The sequence below is a fragment of the Doryrhamphus excisus genome, chromosome 12, assembly GCF_030265055.1.
Source record: "Doryrhamphus excisus isolate RoL2022-K1 chromosome 12, RoL_Dexc_1.0, whole genome shotgun sequence".
NCBI classification, from domain to species: domain Eukaryota; kingdom Metazoa; phylum Chordata; class Actinopteri; order Syngnathiformes; family Syngnathidae; genus Doryrhamphus; species Doryrhamphus excisus.
Window position 1 is genome coordinate 738,922 of NC_080477.1, and position 22,040 is coordinate 760,961.

Below are 22,040 nucleotides of genomic sequence, written 5' to 3' on the forward strand. Positions count from 1 at the left end.
CTCAATGGAGGCCCTTCAGCTGATGGCTTCATCCGTCAGACCCTTGATTGAAGCTTCTCGTTTCGATAAAAGCAGAACCGTGAAGTCCAGTCGGACCGGTATGACGAGCCCCAGCGGCGGCGGCGGCGTCCTCGGATTACGTGGGTTTATATCCCAGTTTGCATTTTTTCTTCAACCTTTAAAGTGTACACTGAAGGTGTACATTCTTGTCGGAGATACTTACCAGTTTTTCTACCTTGCAGTAAGAAACTGACAGCAAAGCTCCGTAGCCCCGCCCTCTATTGTGAGTCAAACATACCACCGTCATGTCGGCGTGACGTAAACATTCTTGACATTTTTCCGTGTATCACAGATGGCTTTTTACAAGGCCGAGCTATTGGGTTACTTTGCCTCGCTCCATGTAAATATAGAGCGGCGTCGCTGGGATACGTGTGTAGTATCCTTGCTAGCTACGTTTGCGTACCGTATTCAAAGTCAAAAATGATGAGTTACAACTCAACTCATTTGCTCTCGGGAGAAAATGGGTCTTGTAGCGTTGAAGAAATGATGCTTGGAGGGGAAATTTGAATGCATTGACGGGCGTACACCATCGCCAGCATGCAAAAGTGGTATTTATTTGGAAATAAACGCTCATGGTAATGGTTTCATTTCATTTGAACATGCATCAGATTCCAATTGAGTGCATCCCATAATCAGTTCCCAGTTCCACATGTCCAAAAGGAGTAGGAAGAAGCAAAGCTTATTAAATCCTACCCCTCCATCTGGTACTTTTACAATCACTAACTCTTACATTTGTTCACTTCCTGCTTTCCTAATATAGTTTTAGGTTATTTTAAGTTATTTGTAAATTATTATTTAATTTTAATTTAAACATGTTTTTGATATTATGCCATTCACATTTTTAACTTATGTTTTATACATTTTAAGAAATTTTAGTTTTTTTGTTACTACCCCAACCTTCCATAAGTGGGTCAAAAATGACCCGGTCAGGTTGTTTTCTTGAAATATCTTTGTAATGAAAATTTTTTTATCATTTCATATTCCAGGTATTCCTCAAAAAACATGTTTTTGATATCACGACATTCACATTTTCAACTTACTTTTTATACATTTTAAGAAATTTTTGTTTTTGTGTTACTACCCCACCCCAAGGTGTCTAAATGTAGCTGTCAAATTCATGATTAATCAGTTTTTTAATTAATCGTCATTAACCCTTAAATGCATAAAAATATCTTTGTAATGACATTTTTTTAATCATCTCATATTCCAGGTATTCCTCAAAAAACATGTTTTTGATATCATGCCATTTTTAGCTTATGTTTTATACATTTTAAGAAATTTTAGTTTTTGTGTTACTACCCCAACCTTCCATAAGTGGGTCAAAAATGACCCGGTCAGGTTGATTTCTTGAAATATCTTTGTAATGAAAATTTTTTATCATTTCATATTCCAGGTATTCCTCAAAAAACATGTTTTTGATATCATGCCATTCACATCTTCAACGTACTTTTTATACATTTTAAGAAATTTTTGTTTTTGTGTTACTACCCCAACCTTCCGTACGTGGCTTTAATTTTAATTTTAATTTTAATTTTAAATTACATTTTTTTTAATGTGGCTTTAATTTTAAATTAAATTAAAGCCACCTACGGAAGGTTGGGGTAGTAACACAAAAACAAAAAATTCTTATGTATAAAAAGTAAGTTGAAGATGTGAATGGCATGATATCAAAAACATGTTTTTTGAGGAATACCTGGAATATAAAATGATAAAAAATTTTCATTACAAAGATATTTCAAGAAAACAACCTGACCGGGTCATTTTTGACCCACTTATGGAAGGTTGGGGTAGTAAGACAAAAACTAAAATTTCTTAAAATGTATAAAACATAAGTTAAAAATGGCATGATATCAAAAACATGTTTTTTGAGGAATACCTGGAATATGAGATTTCAAAAATTTTCATTACAAAGATATTTTTATGCATTTAAGGGTTAATGACAATTAATTAAAAAAGTGATTAATCATGAATTTGACAACTACATTTAGACAGAGTTCGTACGGATTGTGCGTTCCCCGTGTTGGCACACATCTTGCACACCAGGCTGTTTCTGGGCAATTTCATGCATAACCGACCACAAGCACAAACGGCCTTGGTTGCCTTCCATCATGGCTGCCGGCTTGAGGAACAGAATTTCCTGAAGGGCTGATGTATGTAAGCAGTAAATGACACGGCGTTCCCGGTCGGGAATGCTGGCCTTTTCTCCTCCTCCAACAGCACAAAAAGGCTGGCTCGCCATGTAACGGCGTTCATAGCGTATCTGCGAAACGGCGAGTCCGCATGTTTTTGATATCATGCCATTCACATTTTTAACTTATCTTTTATACATTTTAAGAAATTTTAGTTTTTGTCTTACTACCCCAACCTTCCATAAGTGGGTCAAAAATCTTTGCAATGAAATTTTTTTTATCATTTCATATTCCAGGTATTTCTCAAAAAACATGTTTTTGATATCATGCCATTCACATTTTTAACTTATCTTTTATACATTTTAAGAAATTTTAGTTTTTGTCTTACTACCCCAACCTTCCATAAGTGGGTCAAAAATCTTTGCAATTAATTTTTTTTTATCATTTCATATTCCAGGTATTCCTCAAAAAACATGTTTTTGATATCATGCCATTCACATCTTCAACGTACTTTTTATACATTTTAAGAAATTTTTGTTTTTGTGTTACTACCCCAACCTTCCGTACATGGCTTTAATTTTAAATTTTAAATTTTAAATTTTAAATTTTAAATTTTAAATTTTAAATTTTAATTTTAATTTTAATTTTAATTTTAATTTTTAATTTGAACCACGATAGTTGAACCACGATAGAGCGACGGAACATTGTGTTTAAATATTCAGTTCAATTGGCTTCGGACAAAGTTTGTATTGTTTTAGGTTTCGGTTTTTAAGCCAAGCCACCGTTTCAAAAGTACTAATTTGTCATCGGAATCGGATAATAAGTCAACTACACCCAACCCTATTCAGTGCTAGTTGTCCGTGTAGTGTTTTTTGGGGATTGTGGTTGTCCAATCATCTTCCCGTGCGTCCATAAATCATGGGAAGGGCTCCATATCCGCCACTCTTGCTTGATGGGGGTCCGGTCAGTTGATCCCGCCGGCTCTCCGGGGATGAGTTGTAGGGGTGGGTGGCGGTTGGGTTACACTCAAAGAGAGAGGCCATCTCACTTTTCGCGCCATGCGACCTTTTTCAATCCCCTTCCTCCTTCTCCTCCGCCTCTATTTGGCCAGGTGAGCCATCTTCATGACCCGTGGAGGAGGAGTCATGTTTCTCTTTCTTTCAGCATCGACGCTATTGAACAGGAACCACGTGTGGATGCGGTCTTAGTAGGGGTGTCAACCGTACGTGTGTTTGTGGTCGGATTTCTCGGTGCGGTGCAGAGGTGTACCGAGTTACACACGACGGTACACGCTAAGCGAGGGACAGGAAGTGGAACTACTTTGTTTACTAGATTTATTATGGTATTATTAAAGCAGCACAAAGTGCCCCAGATGACTGGAAGGCTAAAGTCATCTGTGATTTCATCATGAAAATGGCGGTGCTGGATGACTAGCCCTTTGGCGTAGATGACATAGATACTGTATTTACACCCCATGGAACCACCGTTTGTACTTCTGAGCCGCCAGTATTTTAAAAAAAATGTTTTGTTAATAGTGATGTCACGATATTTGGCAAAGACAAATGTACATAAAGTTTGTCAACTCCAACGTTCTCACCTCCAGGTGTAAATGTAGAACATAATACAGGGTCAGGCAAAATGATCACATTTGTACGTTAAGTAAAAGGCAAATAAAGTAAAGAAACAAAAAAAAATGTTTTTATTTTGGAAAAAAAATTTAAAATGAAATTAAAAAAAAATTCTAAATTAAAATTAAAAATTTCTAAATTAAAATTAAAAATTTCTAAATTAAAAATTTCTAAATTAAAAATTTCTAAATTAAAAATTTCTAAATTAAAATTTAAAAATTTCTAAATTAAAATTTAAAAATTTAAAAATTAAAATTAAAAATTTCTAAATTAAAAATTTCTAAATTTAAAAATTTAAAAATTTAAAAATTTAAAAATTTAAAAATTTAAAAATTTAAAAATTTAAAAATTTAAAAATTTAAAAATTTAAAAATTCTAAAATTCGAAAATTTCTAAAATTCGAAAATTTAAAAATTTAAACATTTAAAAATTCTAAAATTTAAAATTAAATCAGTTCTGGCGGTGCGAGGTCGGCCGGTCCATTTTGGTTTCGATGCAGATCCAGTAGTTGGTAACCCATAACAAGATGGCGTTTCCAGCTGCTACGGGATCATGTCTACCAAGATTACAAATGGTACGCTTGTTGTGTTGCAGTTTCAGATTCCTGCCAACAAACATGGCATTATATGTACTTTTCGAAAATAAAAACACTTTGTTGTTGCTTTACTTTATTTAACTTTTATTTAACCTACAAATGTGTCAGATATCATTTTGCCGGACTCTGTAGATATAAAACGTTCTTGGTTATCGGTATGAGAAGCTGAAAGTTAGCAGGATCATGCTTTGATGAAAATCTATTGTGCATGCCTATGGATTAATCATGATTAATTGGATGACAAATGTCAGTTGACACAAGTTCATGTTTTACATTTCCAACCAACCCGTGACCTTAGCATACCAAAGCGCCATTTTGGCGTACCGCTGCACCTCTTCTGTGTTTGGCTCATAACGTTCCTGCAATTTGGGCAGGTCAAAAAAACGTTTTTTTTTTTGCCGGACCATCACGCGTGTTACATCACACGCCCGCTCGCAAGCTTCTGACACCCAATCCTAATAAAGCAAAGGCCGGGCGTAACAACGCATAACACTTGTCAAGCGGATGGACGCGGCCCAGGAGCCCAGGCCGCCCTCACGCCCGGCGAAGACAGTTTTATGATACAGTGGAAGCTTTGTGCCGTTGGAGCCGCTCACTGTGTACGCTAACGTTTGAAGTCGCTGTACAAATATGGCCGATGTGTGCGGCCCCGCATCCTGATTTATTGCCTTATTGCACTTGACAATATTCTAATCGTGCACGTGGAGCAATAACAGTGTCATTATTAGCCATCTGACAACCTCCCCGGCTTGTGAACATGCCCCCCCCCCATCCACCCCCACTCTGTGGTGAAATTTACAACTTGTGACTTTTGTTTGGTGCCGCGCCAGTATCTTTTCCACCACGGGCCGCAGGAGTCGTTGACAGCGAGCGGAATACAGCTCCTTTAATGTATCGGCTGTCTTCCTCGGGGTAATAACTCTTGCTCTCGCGGGGGGTAAAAAAGTGGCTTCTGCCGACTTATCTACCGCTGAATGTTTGCCTTTCCCCTCAGCCCCCCCTTTAGGTATTTACTCTTTAAATTGAGACCAAAGGAAAGGGACAAAGAACCAGATCGACGTCTCTCTGTGGTAAATGATCCTCCATGATGAACCGTCTCCGTCAGCCCTGTTCTTATATCAGCCGTCTTTAAATGGCGACAGGTTGAAAATCCTTCACGTTAACAGCTGTGGCTGTAGGCAACCTCCCGGTGAACTCCCCAAGACCCGGTGGAGTTCAATCCGCCGCTCCTCATGACGGCAGATTGTTGCGACTCGGCGTCGCACTTGCCGTGGTGTTTTCCAATCCACCCATCTGCGCTCTCTCAGCGTTGGCCGTGCAGCTTGCAACCTCGCCGCTTGCAACCTCGCCGCTTGCAACCTCGCCGCTTGCAACCTCGCCGCTTGCAACCTCGCCGCTTGCAACCTCGCCGCTTGCAACCTCGCCGCTTGCAACCTCGCCGCTTGCAACCTCGCCGCTTGCAACCTCGCCGCTTGCAACCTCGCCGCTTGCAACCTCGCCGCTTGCAACCTCGCCGCTTGCAACCTCGCCGCTTGAAACCTCCCCGCTTGCAACCGTGCAGCTTGCAACCTCGCCGCTTGCAACCTCGCCGCTTGCAACCTCGCCGCTTGCAACCTCGCCGCTTGCAACCTCGCCGCTTGCAACCGTGCAGCTTGCAACCTCGCCGCTTGCAACCTCGCCGCTTGCAACCTCGCCGCTTGCAACCTCGCAGCTTGCAACCTCGCAGCTTGCAACCGTGCAGCTTGCAACCTCGCCGCTTGCAACCTCGCCGCTTGCAACCTCGCCGCTTGCAACCTCGCCGCTTGCAACCTCGCCGCTTGCAACCTCGCCGCTTGCAACCTCGCCGCTTGCAACCGTGCAGCTTGCAACCGTGCAGCTTGCAACCGTGCAGCTTGCAACCTCGCAGCTCGCAACCTCGCAGCTCGCAACCGTGCAGCTCGCGACCTCGCCGCTTGCGACCTCGCCGCTTGCGACCTCGCCGCTTGCGACCTCGCCGCTTGCGACCTCGCCGCTTGCAACCTCGCAGCTTGCAACCTCGCCGCTTGCAACCTCGCCGCTTGCAACCTCGCCGCTTGCAACCTCGCCGCGATTACAACACGACTTCTGTCGCTGCTGCGTTGTGCAATGTGTACATTGTGTCCCAAAACATGTCGACATCGTTTCAAACATGAATATCTGAGTCATCACATGTCCGAGGCCAGGGGTGGTCAAAGTGCGGCCTTTATTGGACCGTGGCGCATTCTGAAATAATCATTTAAGAGGAAATAAAACTTTAGCCGCAGCAAAAATGGGAAAAAAAATGATTTTACAAGAATAAAGTCCAAATATTAGAAGGGAACTTAAATTCTGGCCATCAATCACAATCCTTATTTGACACATGAACCCATATTTATTTCCCACTTTTTGTGCATTCTAGCGAGAGAAAACAAGTTAATATGAGCTAGCTAACAATGGGCGTTGTGGAAAATGTTGACGCTAAAGCCCTCACACAAAAAAACTCAAAACAGTGTTCCATTTATTTATAACGGGACTTGCATATTAACTTAGCTACATCTGTATTATTATTGTAGCAGCTAGCATGAAAAACATTTTATCTGGCGGACTAACACAACGCCTCGCTAAGCTCTCGTTTGCCGTCAGCATTTTTTTACCCGAGGACTGGAGCACGCGTCTTGTGCTGGAAGATACAGCCATCTCAAGGAGAGCGGAGAGCATCGTAAGTGTTGTCGCTGCTGTTGTTGTTGATGGAACTAGCATAAATATGCGTAGCAACGCGCCTCGAAAAGAAGTTTAGGTAGTAGTTTTAAATCGTCAAAATAGGGCAAGATACGGCAACTATTACACGTTATCATCAGTGTACGTGTTAATGCATGATCACAGCATGGATATCATACGTACCATGCAACCTTGTTAGTTTTATTTATTTATTAAAAATTTTTTAAATATATTTTTTTAATTTTTAAAGAATGTGTGTAAAGCCAACACACATTTATTTGTTGGTACATTAATGTGACACTTACATATTAACAAGAATTTAAAATAAATAAATTCATTAATTAATTTTAACAAAATTATTTACATTTTTTTCACTTTTTAATTTTTTTTTTAATTTTTAAATTTTTTTAAAAAATGAATTTTTTTTAATTTTTAAAGGGCTTCATTTTTTAAATAGGTGTGTTCCAATGACATGCATTGTTAGCTAGCTCATATTAACACCTTTCCACGTGTTTTCACGTATTTTCCCCGTCTAGGAGAAAGTTTTGGTAATCTAACAAGAAAAAAGTTGTCATTTTTATTTATTTATTAAAAATTTAAAAAATATATTTTTTTAATTTTTAAAGAATGTGTGTAAAGCCAACACACATTTATTTGTTGGTACATTAATGTGACACTTACATATAAACAAGAATTTAAAATAAATAAATTCATTAATTAATTTAAAAAAATTATTTACATTTTTTTTCACTTTTTACATTTTTTTTTAATTTTTAAATTTTTTAAAAAAATTTATTTTTTTTTTATTTTTAAAGGGCTTCATCTTTGAAATAGGTGTGTTCCAATGACATGCATTGTTAGCTAGCTCATATTAACACCTTTCCACGTGTTTTCACGTATTTTCCCCGTCTAGGAGAAAGTTTTGGTAATCTAACAAGAAAAAAAGTTGTCATTTTATGAGAATAGAATAACATTGTAACGTTATACGTACTACCTAGCGCTTAAATCCACTTCTGCCACCTTGTGGCCATTTTTTACGACCTGAAACGGCACTAAACATGATCTCTTCTTTTGTGCTTTGGGATCGGGCGTTAGGGTTGGAAAAAAAAAAAACCTATGAATACGTCTTTGGTAGCAAATGTGCTAAAAGAGAGCTACCTTTTCCTTCCCACTTTCTCATGCACCCTGAATTATAAGTGAAGAAAATAACGTGCGTGTATAATAGCGTTTATAATATAATATAAGAGCATTTTTTTTTCTTGCTGGTTTTCTGCCCTGGTTTTCCACCTCTCCCTTTGTCCCTTTGTCACGTCACACGAATTGCATTATTGACATGAAACGTATGGAGCCAAGGCTACACTGCATATCGACCCACATAATATGGACTTAATTAGATGAACGTCCCCTCGCTGTGTGTGTGTGTGTACGTGTACATGCACCCCCCCACCCCCCCAGCCACCAGCTGTGGCTTTGGCAACATGCTTAGAATAGCAATGTATCTATAGAGTAATGTTACATTGAAGTTACCTTATGTGGAGGCTGCGTATCTTAACACTTGATATGAATCGGTGCGCCAAGTGGTGCGCCAAGTGGTGGCCTGCACTATACATAGCAAATTCCGTGCAGCCGAGGTTGCTTCTTTTTTACCTTTTATGTCCCTGAGCGTGCATTAAAAATAAAGCAAACATGCCCCCCCCCCACCACCACCACCACCACCCCGACGTACAGCAGGGTCCTGACAATCAATATGCTGCCCCGATGTTTAAACTTAAACAGCCAGGCTCTGCCCGGCTGAACGTAAACCTGTAGCATGTTCAGTCCAGACCCGGACTCGTCTCTGATGCCAATGTATGTTTGGCACCAAGGAAGACTGGACCAAATGGCCGCAAGATGACATTGAAAAAGACCGACAGACTTACGAGTACCATCACGTGTTAAAGTGCCAGCGGAAACATGCTAGTTTTGCATGCTAACCCTAATTTTACAAGAATAAAGTCCAAATATTAAAAGGGAACTTAAATTCCGGCCATCATTCATAATCCTTATTTGAAACATGAACACATATTTATGTATTCTAGCGAGAGAAAACAAGTTAATATGAGCTAGCTAACAATGGGCGTTGTGGAAAATGTTGATGCTAAAGCCCTCACACAAAAAAACTCTAAAGTGTTCAATTTATTTATAACGGGACTTGCATATTAACTTAGCTACAGCCGTATTATTATTATTGTAGCAGCTAGCATGAAAACATTTTATCTGGCGGACTAACACGACGCCTCGCTAAGCTCTCGTCTCAGCGTCATTCACAGACAGAAGAGTGGATACCTAGCGCTCAATTTTGCTACAAAGACTCGGAAACATGCTAGTTTTGCATGCAGGTATCATTTGTCAGCGTAAACAAGAGGTTAAAAAACACTAAATAATAATCATAAATGTCACCTACATGCTGACATAGCCTCTTTGGCGTTCTGTTTTCATGACGTCGGGAAGGAAAAATGGCCATATCATCGCCTCCGAGCCAGCAGGCTTCGCCGCACATCTTAAAAGAAAGCTCAATAAGTTTCATCATTTTTCTTCCATCCAATGGGCTAACCTAGCAAGATGTTGCTAGATGTTTCCAAGTCGACGCCCAAGACTGGTCAGTCCCACATCATAAAATTTGTGTAATCCTGGACTTTGACCAGGAAGAAGAACACAACTGGCAACTTTCCGATTGAGCGGGTACAAGATACCTCAATCGGATTGGGGAAAGGGATATTCCACCCCTGGGAATCCCATTATATATTCATTGGGATTGGCACTTTTCTTTGGGAATGAGGTGTATACAAAGGTTACATTCGTCATACATTTCAGCAAATAACCCCAATGGAATCGGAATATTTGGGTCCATGTAAACGTGGCTACTGATTTGTTCCCGACTTGACGCAACTATTTCTTAGTTTTCTATTTTTAATAAATTCAAAAAAAGTCAAAAAAAAACTTTTTCACATTGTCATAATGGAGTATTTTGTGTAGAATTTTGAGGTAAGAGATTAAATTAATACAATTTGGAATGAGGCTGTGACATGACAAAATGTGGAATAAGTGAAGCGCTGTGAATACTTTCCGGATGCACTGTATTATTAGCTTTGCACTTTCATGCGCTCCAAAAAGTGACAAAAAATAAGCATGTCATTTTTCATATAATAACAGCCTCTCCGTTTATGGCCTACTTTCAATTAACGCCCTGTAATCTTTGCGGTTGAAGCAAGTAAACGCCCCTCCGTAATTGTAGCACTTGTTGTAGTAGTAGTAGTAGTAGTAGTAGTAGTAGTAGTAGTTCCATTCCCTGATCTGCCTGGGTTTGGGTGAGGTGTCGAGGCTGCCTGGCTGCTCCGAAAAAGACCTCAGACTCGAGTCCACAAGGCCGGGGGCTGTTTGCGTTGGGTGGCTGACACCTTCCTAACAGCGCTAATCCAGTCTTTCTCCAGTCGGCAGCCCCACCCACCCCCCCTTTCTTTCCCCGCTTCGCATCCTTCCTTGCTTTCTTCTTTCCTCCGAGCTGTAACGCCCGCCACAGATTGTATACCCCTTCGCATTTAACATGGCCGACCCCGCAGGATTGTCCCGCCACAGATTGTATACCCCTTCGCATTTAACACGGCCAACCCGTAGTATGGTCCCGCCACAGATTGTATACCCCTTCGCATTTAACACGGCCGACCCGTAGGATTGTCCCGCCACAGATTGTATACCCCTTCGCATTTAAGACGGCCGACCCCGCAGGATTGTCCCGCCACATCTCAAAAAACAAAGAATGTCGGTTAAGGTGTGATCCTTCCCCCCCTCGTTCCTTCTGTTTTTGTTTCCGTGGCAGCCTGCCTCAGTGAAACAGTCATTTCCTGTACGTTGGACAGCTGTCGCTCTGTTGATGAATTAATTTTTTTTTTTATTATTTTTTTTTATATACTTTATTTTTATTTATTTTTATATTTTTTGAAACAACACGTCAACAGCAATACAAACACACTCAAAACCAAAAGGGGGCCCTGGACATGCACAGTCGCTAAATCATTTTTTTCACTTGAGATACTTGATTCACCATCGCTGGCGTCAGGGGGCGACCAATTGATTTAGTACGGACGGCCATTTTAATGCCAACAGCTGTTTCCTGCTAGAAATAGGTGAAAGGTCATATGAAATGACCTTGTTACGTATTTTTGTGTGTGTCCACAAATTGAGATGGAAGGCCGGGACTGCAGTGTCGGTCCGTGTTTGATTATGGTCTGCCAAATGAGAGCACAATTGATGATTATTGCAAATGCTGTCGGGGGGGGGGGGGAAGGTGGTTGGGGGGACGAGGACGAGTCAATCTGGCCCGCATGGAAGATGATGATCACATGGGTCATCACTGCATTGATAGTCATTGTGGGAACGTGCTGCAGGAACATGTCTGGTCATCGTTCCCGCTGTCGGGCAGGGATGTTCAAAAATGGTTTGGGGGGGGGGGGTATATTTTCTCTTTTTTTTCTCTTTTTTCCTTTTGTCTTTTCTTTCTTTTTATTTTTTGTTTTTTTTTTCTTTTTTTTCTTTAGGGGACATATTTTCTTTTTTCCCTCATTTGTTCTCTTTTTTTCTTTTTTTTTCTTTAGGGGGGCATATTTTCTTTTTTTCCCTCATTTGTTCTTGTTTTCTTTTTTTCTTTTTTTTTCTTTAGGGGGGCATATTTTCTTTTTTCCCCTCATTTTTTCCCTTTTTTTTCTTTTATTCTTTTTTTTCTTTAGGGGGGCATATTTTCTTTTTTTCCCTCATTTGTTCTCTTTTTTTCTTTTTTTTTCTTTAGGGGGGCATATTTTCTTTTTTTCCCTAATTTTTTCCCTTTTTTTCTTTTATTCTTTTTTTTTTCTTTGGGGGGCATATTTTCTTTTTTTCACTCATTTTTTCTTTTACTCTTTTTTTTTCTTTGGGGGGGCATATTTTCTTTTTTTCACAGACGAAATAGCTTGAAAAAAAAAAAATTTCTCCCCCAGGGTCCCACTTTGGACACCCCGTCTTAAAACAGTCCTGTTTAGTTGCATCGCCATTTTTACCCCCCCCCCCCCCCACCTGATTGTACCTCCACTGCTTACTGTATCATTAGCAGCCTAGCCAGTCGCCGTGTGGCGCTTGTGTCTTGTGTTCGCAGCGGGAGCCTAAGGAAGGACTGAGGGAGTGGTCCGGGGGCCCTCGGCCGCGCCACTTCCCACCAAAGCGACCTCTGACCCCCGGTACCATTAATCACTAGGCTCCTGATGGCCCTGTCCCTGGGGGGAAATCAGCGCGGGGCAAAGGATGATGGGAGGTGAAGCCTGCAGCCAATTAGAGCTGGGATGAGAGCGGCCGAGGGGACGAGTCCCGGCTTCATAGAGAGATGGACTAGCCAGTAGCTAGTAGCTAGTAGCCAATAGCCAATAGCCGATCGCCGATCGCCGATAGCCAATGGCTCGCCGTGTGAGGCCTGCGCGGCCTTGGACAGGCGCTGCCACGTCACGGCGTCCTCCTCTAGAAGTTGAAAGAAGTCCACCAGCCTGAGATGAAGGAGCCGCTGTGATCAAAAGCTGTGTTCCTCTTTCTTCTTTTGTTTTGCCGTGCTCTAATTAAGCTCGTTAGACCTAAACGTCTCCAGGGCTGGGAGCTGTGCAGATGTTGGGGACGCCAAAGCCAAAGGAGGACATCTGTTGCACGCTTTTATTTGGGTTTTTTTTTTTGGGACGGAATTAGGAAAGGAGCACATTGAGACGGCAACGCGCTGAAATGTGAAACCTTGCTGTCATGTGTTGACTAATTGATGATGTCTTCAGTTTCAAACATGGCGGCGCCCCACTTAGGATGTACTGTACATAATATATACACTATCTGACAACATGGACCACAGCCCTCACATGGCAGCAGGCTTTTATTACAGCTTCTCAAGATGCAAAACTATACACATGTACTTTAGTCTGTACGGCCAACTTAGGCTCACCAGTGGCGGCAGCACTCGTGCAGCCAAAGACCATGATTGTGAGCGAGAAGCTGTCAAAAGACTACAAAAACTAGTTCTATTGACACTTTTGGATTTCATCTTTCTCCTTGGTGAACCACGGCTTCCCCAATGGCGGCAGCACTCGTGCAGCCAAAGACCATGATTGTAGACGAGAAGCTATCAAAAGACTACAAAAGCTAGTTTTGACACTTTTAGACTTCATCTTTCTCCTTGGTGAACCACGGCTTCCCCAGTGGCGGCAGCACTCATGCAGCCAAAGACCGGGATTGTGAACGAGAAGCTATGAAAAGACTACAAAAGCTAGTTCTATTGACACTTTTGGACTTCATCTTTCTCCTTGGTGAACCACGGCTTCCCCAGTGGCGGCAGCACTCGTGCAGCCAAAGACCATGATTGTAGACGAGAAGCTATCAAAAGACTACAAAAGCTAGTTTTGACACTTTTGGACTTCATCTTTCTCCTTGGTGAACCACGGCTTCCCCAATGGCGGCAGCACTCGTGCAGCCAAAGACCATGATTGTGGGCGAGAATCTATCAAAAGACTACAAAAGCTAGTTCTATTGACACTTTTGGACTTCATCTTTCTCCTTGGTGAACCACGGCTTCCCCAATGGCGGCAGCACTCGTGCAGCCAAAGACCATGATTGTAGACGAGAAGCTATCAAAAGACTACAAAAGCTAGTTTTGACACTTTTAGACTTCATCTTTCTCCTTGGTGAACCACGGCTTCCCCAGTGGCGGCAGCACTCGTGCAGCCAAAGACCATGATTGTAGACGAGAAGCTATCAAAAGATTACAAAAGCTAGTTTTGACACTTTTAGACTTCATCTTTCTCCTTGGTGAACCACGGCTTCCCCAGTGGCGGCAGCACTCATGCAGCCAAAGACCGGGATTGTGAACGAGAAGCTATGAAAAGACTACAAAAGCTAGTTCTATTGACACTTTTGGACTTCATCTTTCTCCTTGGTGAACCACGGCTTCCCCAGTGGCGGCAGCACTCGTGCAGCCAAAGACCATGATTGTAGACGAGAAGCTATCAAAAGACTACAAAAGCTAGTTTTGACACTTTTAGACTTCATCTTTCTCCTTGGTGAACCACGGCTTCCCCAGTGGCGGCAGCACTCGTGCAGCCAAAGACCATGATTGTGGGCGAGAATCTATCAAAAGACTACAAAAGCTAGTTCTATTGACACTTTTGGACTTCATCTTTCTCCTTGGTGAACCACGGCTTCCCCAGTGGCGGCAGCACTCGTGCAGCCAAAGACCATGATTGTGGGCGAGAATCTATCAAAAGACTACAAAAGCTAGTTTTGACACTTTTAGACTTCATCTTTCTCCTTGGTGAACCACGGCTTCCCCAGTGGCGGCAGCACTCGTGCAGCCAAAGACCATGATTGCGGGCGAGAATCTGTCAAAAGACTACAAAAGCTAGTTCTATTGACACTTTTGGACTTCATCTTTCTCCTTGGTGAACCACGGCTTCCCCAATGGCGGCAGCACTCGTGCAGCCAAAGACCATGATTGTGGGTGAGAAGCTATCAAAAGACTACAAAAGCTAGTTTTGACACTTTTGGACTTCATCTTTCTCCTTGGTGAACCATGGCTTCCCCATTGGCGGCAGCACTCATTTAGCCAAAGACTGGGATTGTGAACGAGAAGCTATCAAAAGACTATAAAAGTTAGTTTTATTGACACTTTAAATCAGCAAGTATATGTTGGACTTCATCTTTCTCCTTGGTGAACCATGGCTTCCCCAGTGGCAGCAGCACTCATGCAGCCAAAGACCGGGATTGTGAACGAGAAGCTATGAAAAGACTACAAAAACTAGTTTTTTGACACTTTAAATCAGCAAGTATATGTTGGACTTCATCTTTCTACTTGGTGAACCATGGCTTCCCCAGTGGCGGCAGCACTCATGTAGCCAAAGACCGGGATAGTGAACGAGAAGCTATCAACAGACTACAAAAGCTAGTTTTATTGACACTTTTGGACTTCATCTTTCTCCTTGGTGAACCGTGGCTTCCCCTGTGGCGGCAGCACTCGTAACCACCCGACCAACACTGGCTGTGTGTTGATAGTCAGTCCATGCTGCTATACAAGCTGCACACTGACTACTCTAAAGTGAATGCCTTTTTCCCTTTTGATGTCATGTGTCTACGACATGTGATCTTTTTTTAGGTGCGTAGCGATGTGAATAAAAGCCTTGCTGTGGTGATGGTAGCGTGTTGGGGGGGCTGGGGTGGAGGAGTTGGGACGGGGTGGGGTGGGGGGGGGGGTGGCCCGCACTCTCGTGTGTCATTTGTTGTCCCCTCATTGTTCACGGGTTCGGGGTGGGCATGAAAAACATGGCTTCCTGCTGACCTGCACTTTTAATTCACACATCAATAATCCCCCCCCCCCCCTCCACCCTCGCCCCCACCCCCCCTCTCCGGCTGATCTCTGACCCCTCCAGTTGTGCTAATTGTTTGATGCGGGGTTGATGTGCCGGCGCGGCATCAAATAACTGACAGCCAAGCACGCCCGATGCTTTTGATCGGCGCCGGCCGCGCGTGTTCTGGAACGGCCGCAAACAACGACGACGACAGCTCTTTTTCCGTCTGACGGGGACGTTTGCATTCATCGCTGGAGCCGCATGATGCAACGTTTAGCGCTCGCTCTGCCGTCGCTCTACCGCTACTCTTCATGATTACGTTTCACGTCATTGTACGTTTCATTGTATGTTTCATTGTACTTCCTGTCCATGAGACTGACTTTTTTTTTTCCTCCCAAGGACGCCGAGTCCTGGCAACAGGGCCGCGTTGTTTAGCCTCGTGTTAACTAGCTTGGCGGATTAGACGCATGTTGTCCTGCCGGGGCTTTAACAAGCTAAACCGTGTCATCTACACGACGCCGTGCTTCTGGGGAAATATTCATATCTTTATATTAATCTCATTAATATATCTTGCCACCATCTTTACCTTTTTTAGTAACTATTAACTATTAACTTGTGTGACAAGACAGCTGGGATAGGCTCCAGCACCCCCGTGACCCTCGTGAGAATAAGCGATAGAAAATTGAGTATTAACTCATTAATAACATTCTTCCATTTTTACCTGCCGTACACGCGTATTAATAAGGAACTGAGCAAATGCATAATGTATATGTTGCGGCCTCACATCCACTTTCCACAATACCGGCCTCATATTCACATGTATGGACGCCTCCACAATAACAACAACAACAACAATGCAGGCTCTTGCTGTGTTTAGCTTGTGTCCTCTCCAGCCTGCTGTGCAATCCTATTGTTGTCACCTCCGCATACACAATGAGGAGGAAAGCGCGTCGGGCAAACAATGTGTTTTTATTGCCATCGCCACACATGGCATGCGTGCGAACGGGCCAGCCCACTTCCCACCGAGCCCCACGGACAAAGAAAAACATCATTTGTAACTTGCCTGCCAAGCCAGCAGATGGCGACGTCGCGCTAAATGACTCCGCCCACCCACTGCTTGCTCTCTGGTTTGCTTTAAAAAAAAAAGCGTCTTTCAAGTCAAAGCAATTCACTGTTTTGGTCTTTGTAGTAGATTAGTTGTGGGCGGGACCGGGATTTTAGGGCACCCAACAATGGGGCCGTCACCGAAATACCTTCTTTAATGGCGCCCGTGTCTTTGAAGTAGCTTAAAAACTGTTGAGTACACAGTCGAGTACTAGCGTGGCCAGAAAACACTGAAGAACAGTCAGGGGAACCTTAACCAGACCCCACAACTGCTGTTTTGGTTAGCAACCGTTTAACAAGAGTGTGCGTCAACCCGAGTGTCTTTGAACTAATACTGTCTTTGAAGTAGCTTAAAAACTGTCGAGTACACAGTCGAGTACAAGCGTGGCTAGAAAATATTGAAGAATAGTCTGGGGGAACCTTAACCAGACCCTACAACTGTTGTTTTGGTTAGCAACCGTTTAACATGTGCGTCAACCTGAGTGTCTTTGAACTAATACTGTCTTTGAAATAGCTTAAAAACTGTCGTGTACACAGTCGAGTACTAGCGTGGCCAGAAAACATTGAAGAATAGTTTGGGGGAACCTTAACCAGACCCCACAACTGTTGTTTTGGTTAGCAACCGTTTAACATGTGCGTCAACCCGAGTGTCTTTGAACTCGTACTGTCTTTGAAGTAGCTTAAAAACTGTAGAGTACACAGTCGAGTACAAGCGTGGCTAGAAAACATTGAAGAATAGTTTGGGGGAACCTTAACCAGACCCCACAACTACTGTTTTGGTTAGCAACCGTTTAACATGTGTGCGTCAGCTCGAGTGTCTTTGAACTAATACTGTCTTTTGAAGTAGCTTAAACTGTCGAGTACTAGCATGGCCAGAAAACATTGAGGAATAGTCGGGGGAACCTTAACCAAACCCTACAACTGCTGTTTTGGTTAGCAACCGTTTAACATGTGCGTCAACCCGAGTGTCTTTGAACTAATACTGTCTTTGAAGTAGCTTAAAAACTGTCGAGTACACAGTCGAGTACTAGCGTGGCCAGAAAACATTGAAGAATAGTCGGGGGGAACCTTAACCAGACCCCACAACTGCTGTTTTGGTTAGCAACCGTTTAACAAGAGTGTGCGTCAACCCGAGTGTCTTTGAACTAATACTGTCTTTGAAGTAGCTTAAATTGTTGAGTACTAGCATGGCCAGAAAATATTGAAGAATAGTTTGGGGGAACCTTAACCAGACCCCACAACCGCTGTTTTGGTTAGCAACCGTTTAACAAGAGTGTGCGTCAACCCGAGTGTCTTTGAACTAATACTGTCTTTTGAAGTAGCTTAAACTGTCGAGTACTAGCATGGCCAGAAAACATTGAGGAATAGTCGGGGGAACCTTAACCAAACCCTACAACTGCTGTTTTGGTTAGCAACCGTTTAACATGTGCGTCAACCCGAGTGTCTTTGAACTAATACTGTCTTTGAAGTAGCTTAAAAACTGTCGAGTACACAGTCGAGTACTAGCGTGGCTAGAAAACATTGAAGAATAGTTTGGAGCACCTTAACCAGACCCCACAACTACTGTTTTGGTTAGCAACTGTTTAACAAGAGTGTGCGTCAACCCGAGTGTCTTTGAACTCGTACTGTCTTTGAAGTAGCTTAAAAACTGTCGTGTACACAGTCGAGTACTAGCGTGGCCAGAAAACATTGAAGAATAGTCAGGGGGAACCTTAACCAGACCCTACAACTACTGTTTTGGTTAGCAACCGTTTAACATGTGCGTCAACCCGAGTGTCTTTGAACTAATACTGTCTTTGAAGTAGTAAAAACTGTCGAGTACACAGTCGAGTACAAGCGTGGCTAGAAAACATTGAAGAATAGTTTGGGGGAACCTTAACCAGACCCCACAACTGCTGTTTTGGTTAGCAACCGTTTAACATGAGTGTGCGTCAACCTGAGTGTCTTTGAACTAATACTGTCTTTTGAAGTAGCTTAAACTGTCGAGTACTAGCATGGCCAGAAAACATTGAGGAATAGTCGGGGGAACCTTAACCAAACCCTACAACCGCTGTTTTGGTTAGCAACCGTTTAACATGAGTGTGCGTCAACCCGAGTGTCTTTGAACTAATACTGTCTTTGAAGTAGCTTAAATTGTTGAGTACTAGCATGGCCAGAAAATATTGAAGAATAGTTTGGGGGAACCTTAACCAGACCCCGCAACCGCTGTTTTGGTTAGCAACCGTTTAACATGAGTGTGCGTCAACCCGAGTGTTCCAAGTAGGGCTCTAAGTGGGTTTCGAATCGAGGATAAGGGAATCTTAAAGAACCAAATCATAGAATTGAGAACCAGATCGTTTATTCCTGACAACAATACCTAATACAGACATCCGGGCTTATCTGCAGTCCCTGTATGCCTACAAGTAAGCGGGTCTTATTACAGCGTAGCTGCAAAAAAAGCACCCTTCCTTTGTTGGCTGGGGCATCAAGGCATCTTTTTCCTTTGTAGGGGCATCAAGGCGTCTGGAACATTGTGTTTTTCCTTTGTTGTCATATGCATACTCCATGTTTCCACCTTTACTGTCAGTCGTCACGTTAGTCCTTTTTTTGCGTGGGTGCGTGTATAAAGTATCTTTAGTCTGTATTTGTGAGACTATATTTTAGCTTTTATCTTTAGCTAGCAAAATTGAGCAAATACCTAAATGTCCCAACATACAATCATTTGTAAAAATGATGAGACCACCCTTCTGAAGTTTATTCCGTTTTCACGTGAAAAGCAAAAAGTCAAACAATTTTTGTTGGCATCGTAATATTTGTCCAAATAAAATTACCTTTAGCTGTAAAAGGAACAAAACATTGCAGCTTATGTTCAGGTGTACGTCGGGATTTACGTTCATGAGTTGTTTTTTTTATGCTAACGTGAGTGGCTTCGATGGCGCTATCCGCAGAGGGCGCCGTCTCTTTGAGTGTGTTGTTGTTATGTACTGTATGGACGTGCTTCTTTCTGTGTGAAAGTGAATAAAAAATGCGTTTAATAAGTTTAATAAGTTTATTAACTGTGACAGGTTATTTGTAACCGTAGAGTTGGAGTTGCTTTATCGCCATTAAGAATTAGCGTGGAGGTCAGCGGCGTGTCCACGCAGGCCACCGGTCGGTGCACGTGGCTTAGAAGACGTGTTGCTAACTTAAGAAAATGAATCAGGGCTAATCTTCATTCTCCAAAGTCATTAATGAGTCCAATTCCAGGTTAAGGGGCTGAAGGATTGACTGGCATTAACCGTGTGGGCAAATCTGCGCAAGTCGCCTGTGGGGGGCGGGGGTGGATTTAGTGGCGCAATCCTCTAAATGAGCTTCATTACATTGGACTAGCCAGGAGGGGTGGAAGCCCACCGTCACCCCCCCCCACACCCGCTGCTGCCAGTGGATTAGCAGGTCGCCACAGTCCCAGGCCCCTCCTCCTCCTGCTTCACGCCGTACACTGTTGCACTTTTTGCTTCGGCTTCCCCCCAACCACCCCCACCCCCCCGCCCTCTTTGGAGTGCAGATAAGCCGTTGACAAGATGAATGCATCTGTATCAAAAGTGCGGAGCCGCTTTGCTTTGTGTGGTTTGTCCGATCCCCTTTTCCAGGTCAGGCCAGATCGCCTCAACCGGGCTAATGTCTTTTCAAGGCAAATTTAACGGGACACGGGCCTGTCAACGGGGGTCCCGCGCGCTCTTAAAACTCTATCGAGTGCTTCACCAGTTGGCATCATCATCATCATCATCATCATCATCCGGCTGACATTCCGCTCCTTTTCCCCACACAGGCACTCCGGTCAACCGTATTCCCATCATGGCCAAGCAGGTCCTGGACCTGTACATGCTCTACAAGCTGGTGACGGAGAAGGGAGGCCTGGTGGAGGTCATCAACAAGAAGATCTGGAGAGAAATCACCAAGGGACTCAACCTGCCAACCTCCATCACCAGCGCAGCCTTCACCCTCCGTACTCAGTGGGTTTTATTCACACCGCCAATACGCCTCCACCCCACTCTGGAGTTTACATAGAAATAGAACAATAGAAATATATCATATTAAAAAAAATAATAATAATTTATTTGAAGTTGGATGTGTTTTAGTTTGAACAGATTTAATAAATAATAAATAATAAATAAATAATAAAAATAATAAAAAATAATAATAATATTAATAATAATAATAATAATATTAATATTAATAATAATAATAATAATAATAACATTGTTATGTGAAGTCGTGATACGGGAGATATCGCCATAACGATACAATACATGATAAATCCAGAACATACATCATCAATAATATTTCTTTCTAATTATTAATTATTTCTAATTATTTAAAAAAATAGAAATGAAGAAATAAAACCATACAATAATACGTCAAATGTAAACTGTAACAACTACTTATTGTATAGATTTTGTATTTATTTTATTGTCAAATGATTTTATTTGACATTATTATTGACATTTAATGATTTGATTTGGTTCATTTAATGAATATATTGTTATAAATAAATGAATATATAAAAATAAAATGATAAAATCTGCTGTATGTAATGTATATATTATTTTATTGTGAGGTCAAATCAACATTAAATAATATAAATAATTTATTTGAAGTTGTATGTGTTTTAGTTTGAACAGATTTAATGATAATAATAATAATAATAATAATAATAATAATAATAATAATAATAATAATAATAATAATAATAATAATAATAATAATAATAATAATAATAATATATTGTAGATGTAGTCATGATACGGGAGATATCGCCATAACGATACAATACAAGATAAATCCAGAACATACATCATCAATAATATTTCTTTCTAATTATTTGTTTTTATTTTGAGGTTTAAAAAAAAAAAAAAAATAGAAATGAAGAAATAAAAGCAAACAATAATACGTCAAATGTAAACTGTAACAACTACTTATTGTATAGATTTTGTATTTATTTTATTGTCAAATTAGTTAATTCTTTGATTTGGTTCATTTAATGAATATATTGGTACAAATAAATGAATATATAAAAATAAAATGTTAAAATCTACTGTATGTAAAGTATATATTATTTTATTGTGAGGCCAAATCAACATTAAATAATATAAATAATTTATTTGAAGTTGTATGTTTTAGTTTGAACAGATATAATAATAATAATAATAATAATAATAATAATAATAATATATTGTAGATGTAGTCATGATACGGGAGATATCGCCATAACGATACAGTACAAGATAAATCCAGAACATACATCATCAATAATATTTCTTTCTAATTATTTGTTTTTATTTTGAGGTTTTTAAAAATGAAAAAAAAAAATAGAAATGAAGAAATAAAACCAAACAATAATACGTCAAATGTAAACTGTAATAACTACTTATTGTATAGATTTTGTATTTATTTTATTGTCAAATTAGTTAATTCT

The 22,040-nt window shown here is 41.3% G+C and overlaps 1 protein-coding gene across 1 annotated transcript in view; it reads left to right on the plus strand.

Moving 5' to 3' along the window:
- LOC131139777 (AT-rich interactive domain-containing protein 3B-like) overlaps nucleotides 1-22,040 on the plus strand; it is a 93,230-nt gene that overhangs the window by 66,239 nt on the left and 4,951 nt on the right. The window contains exon 5 of the mRNA XM_058089663.1: nucleotides 20,394-20,577. Coding sequence (XP_057945646.1) covers nucleotides 20,394-20,577 — 184 coding nt within the window. The remainder of the gene's footprint in view (nucleotides 1-20,393; nucleotides 20,578-22,040) is intronic.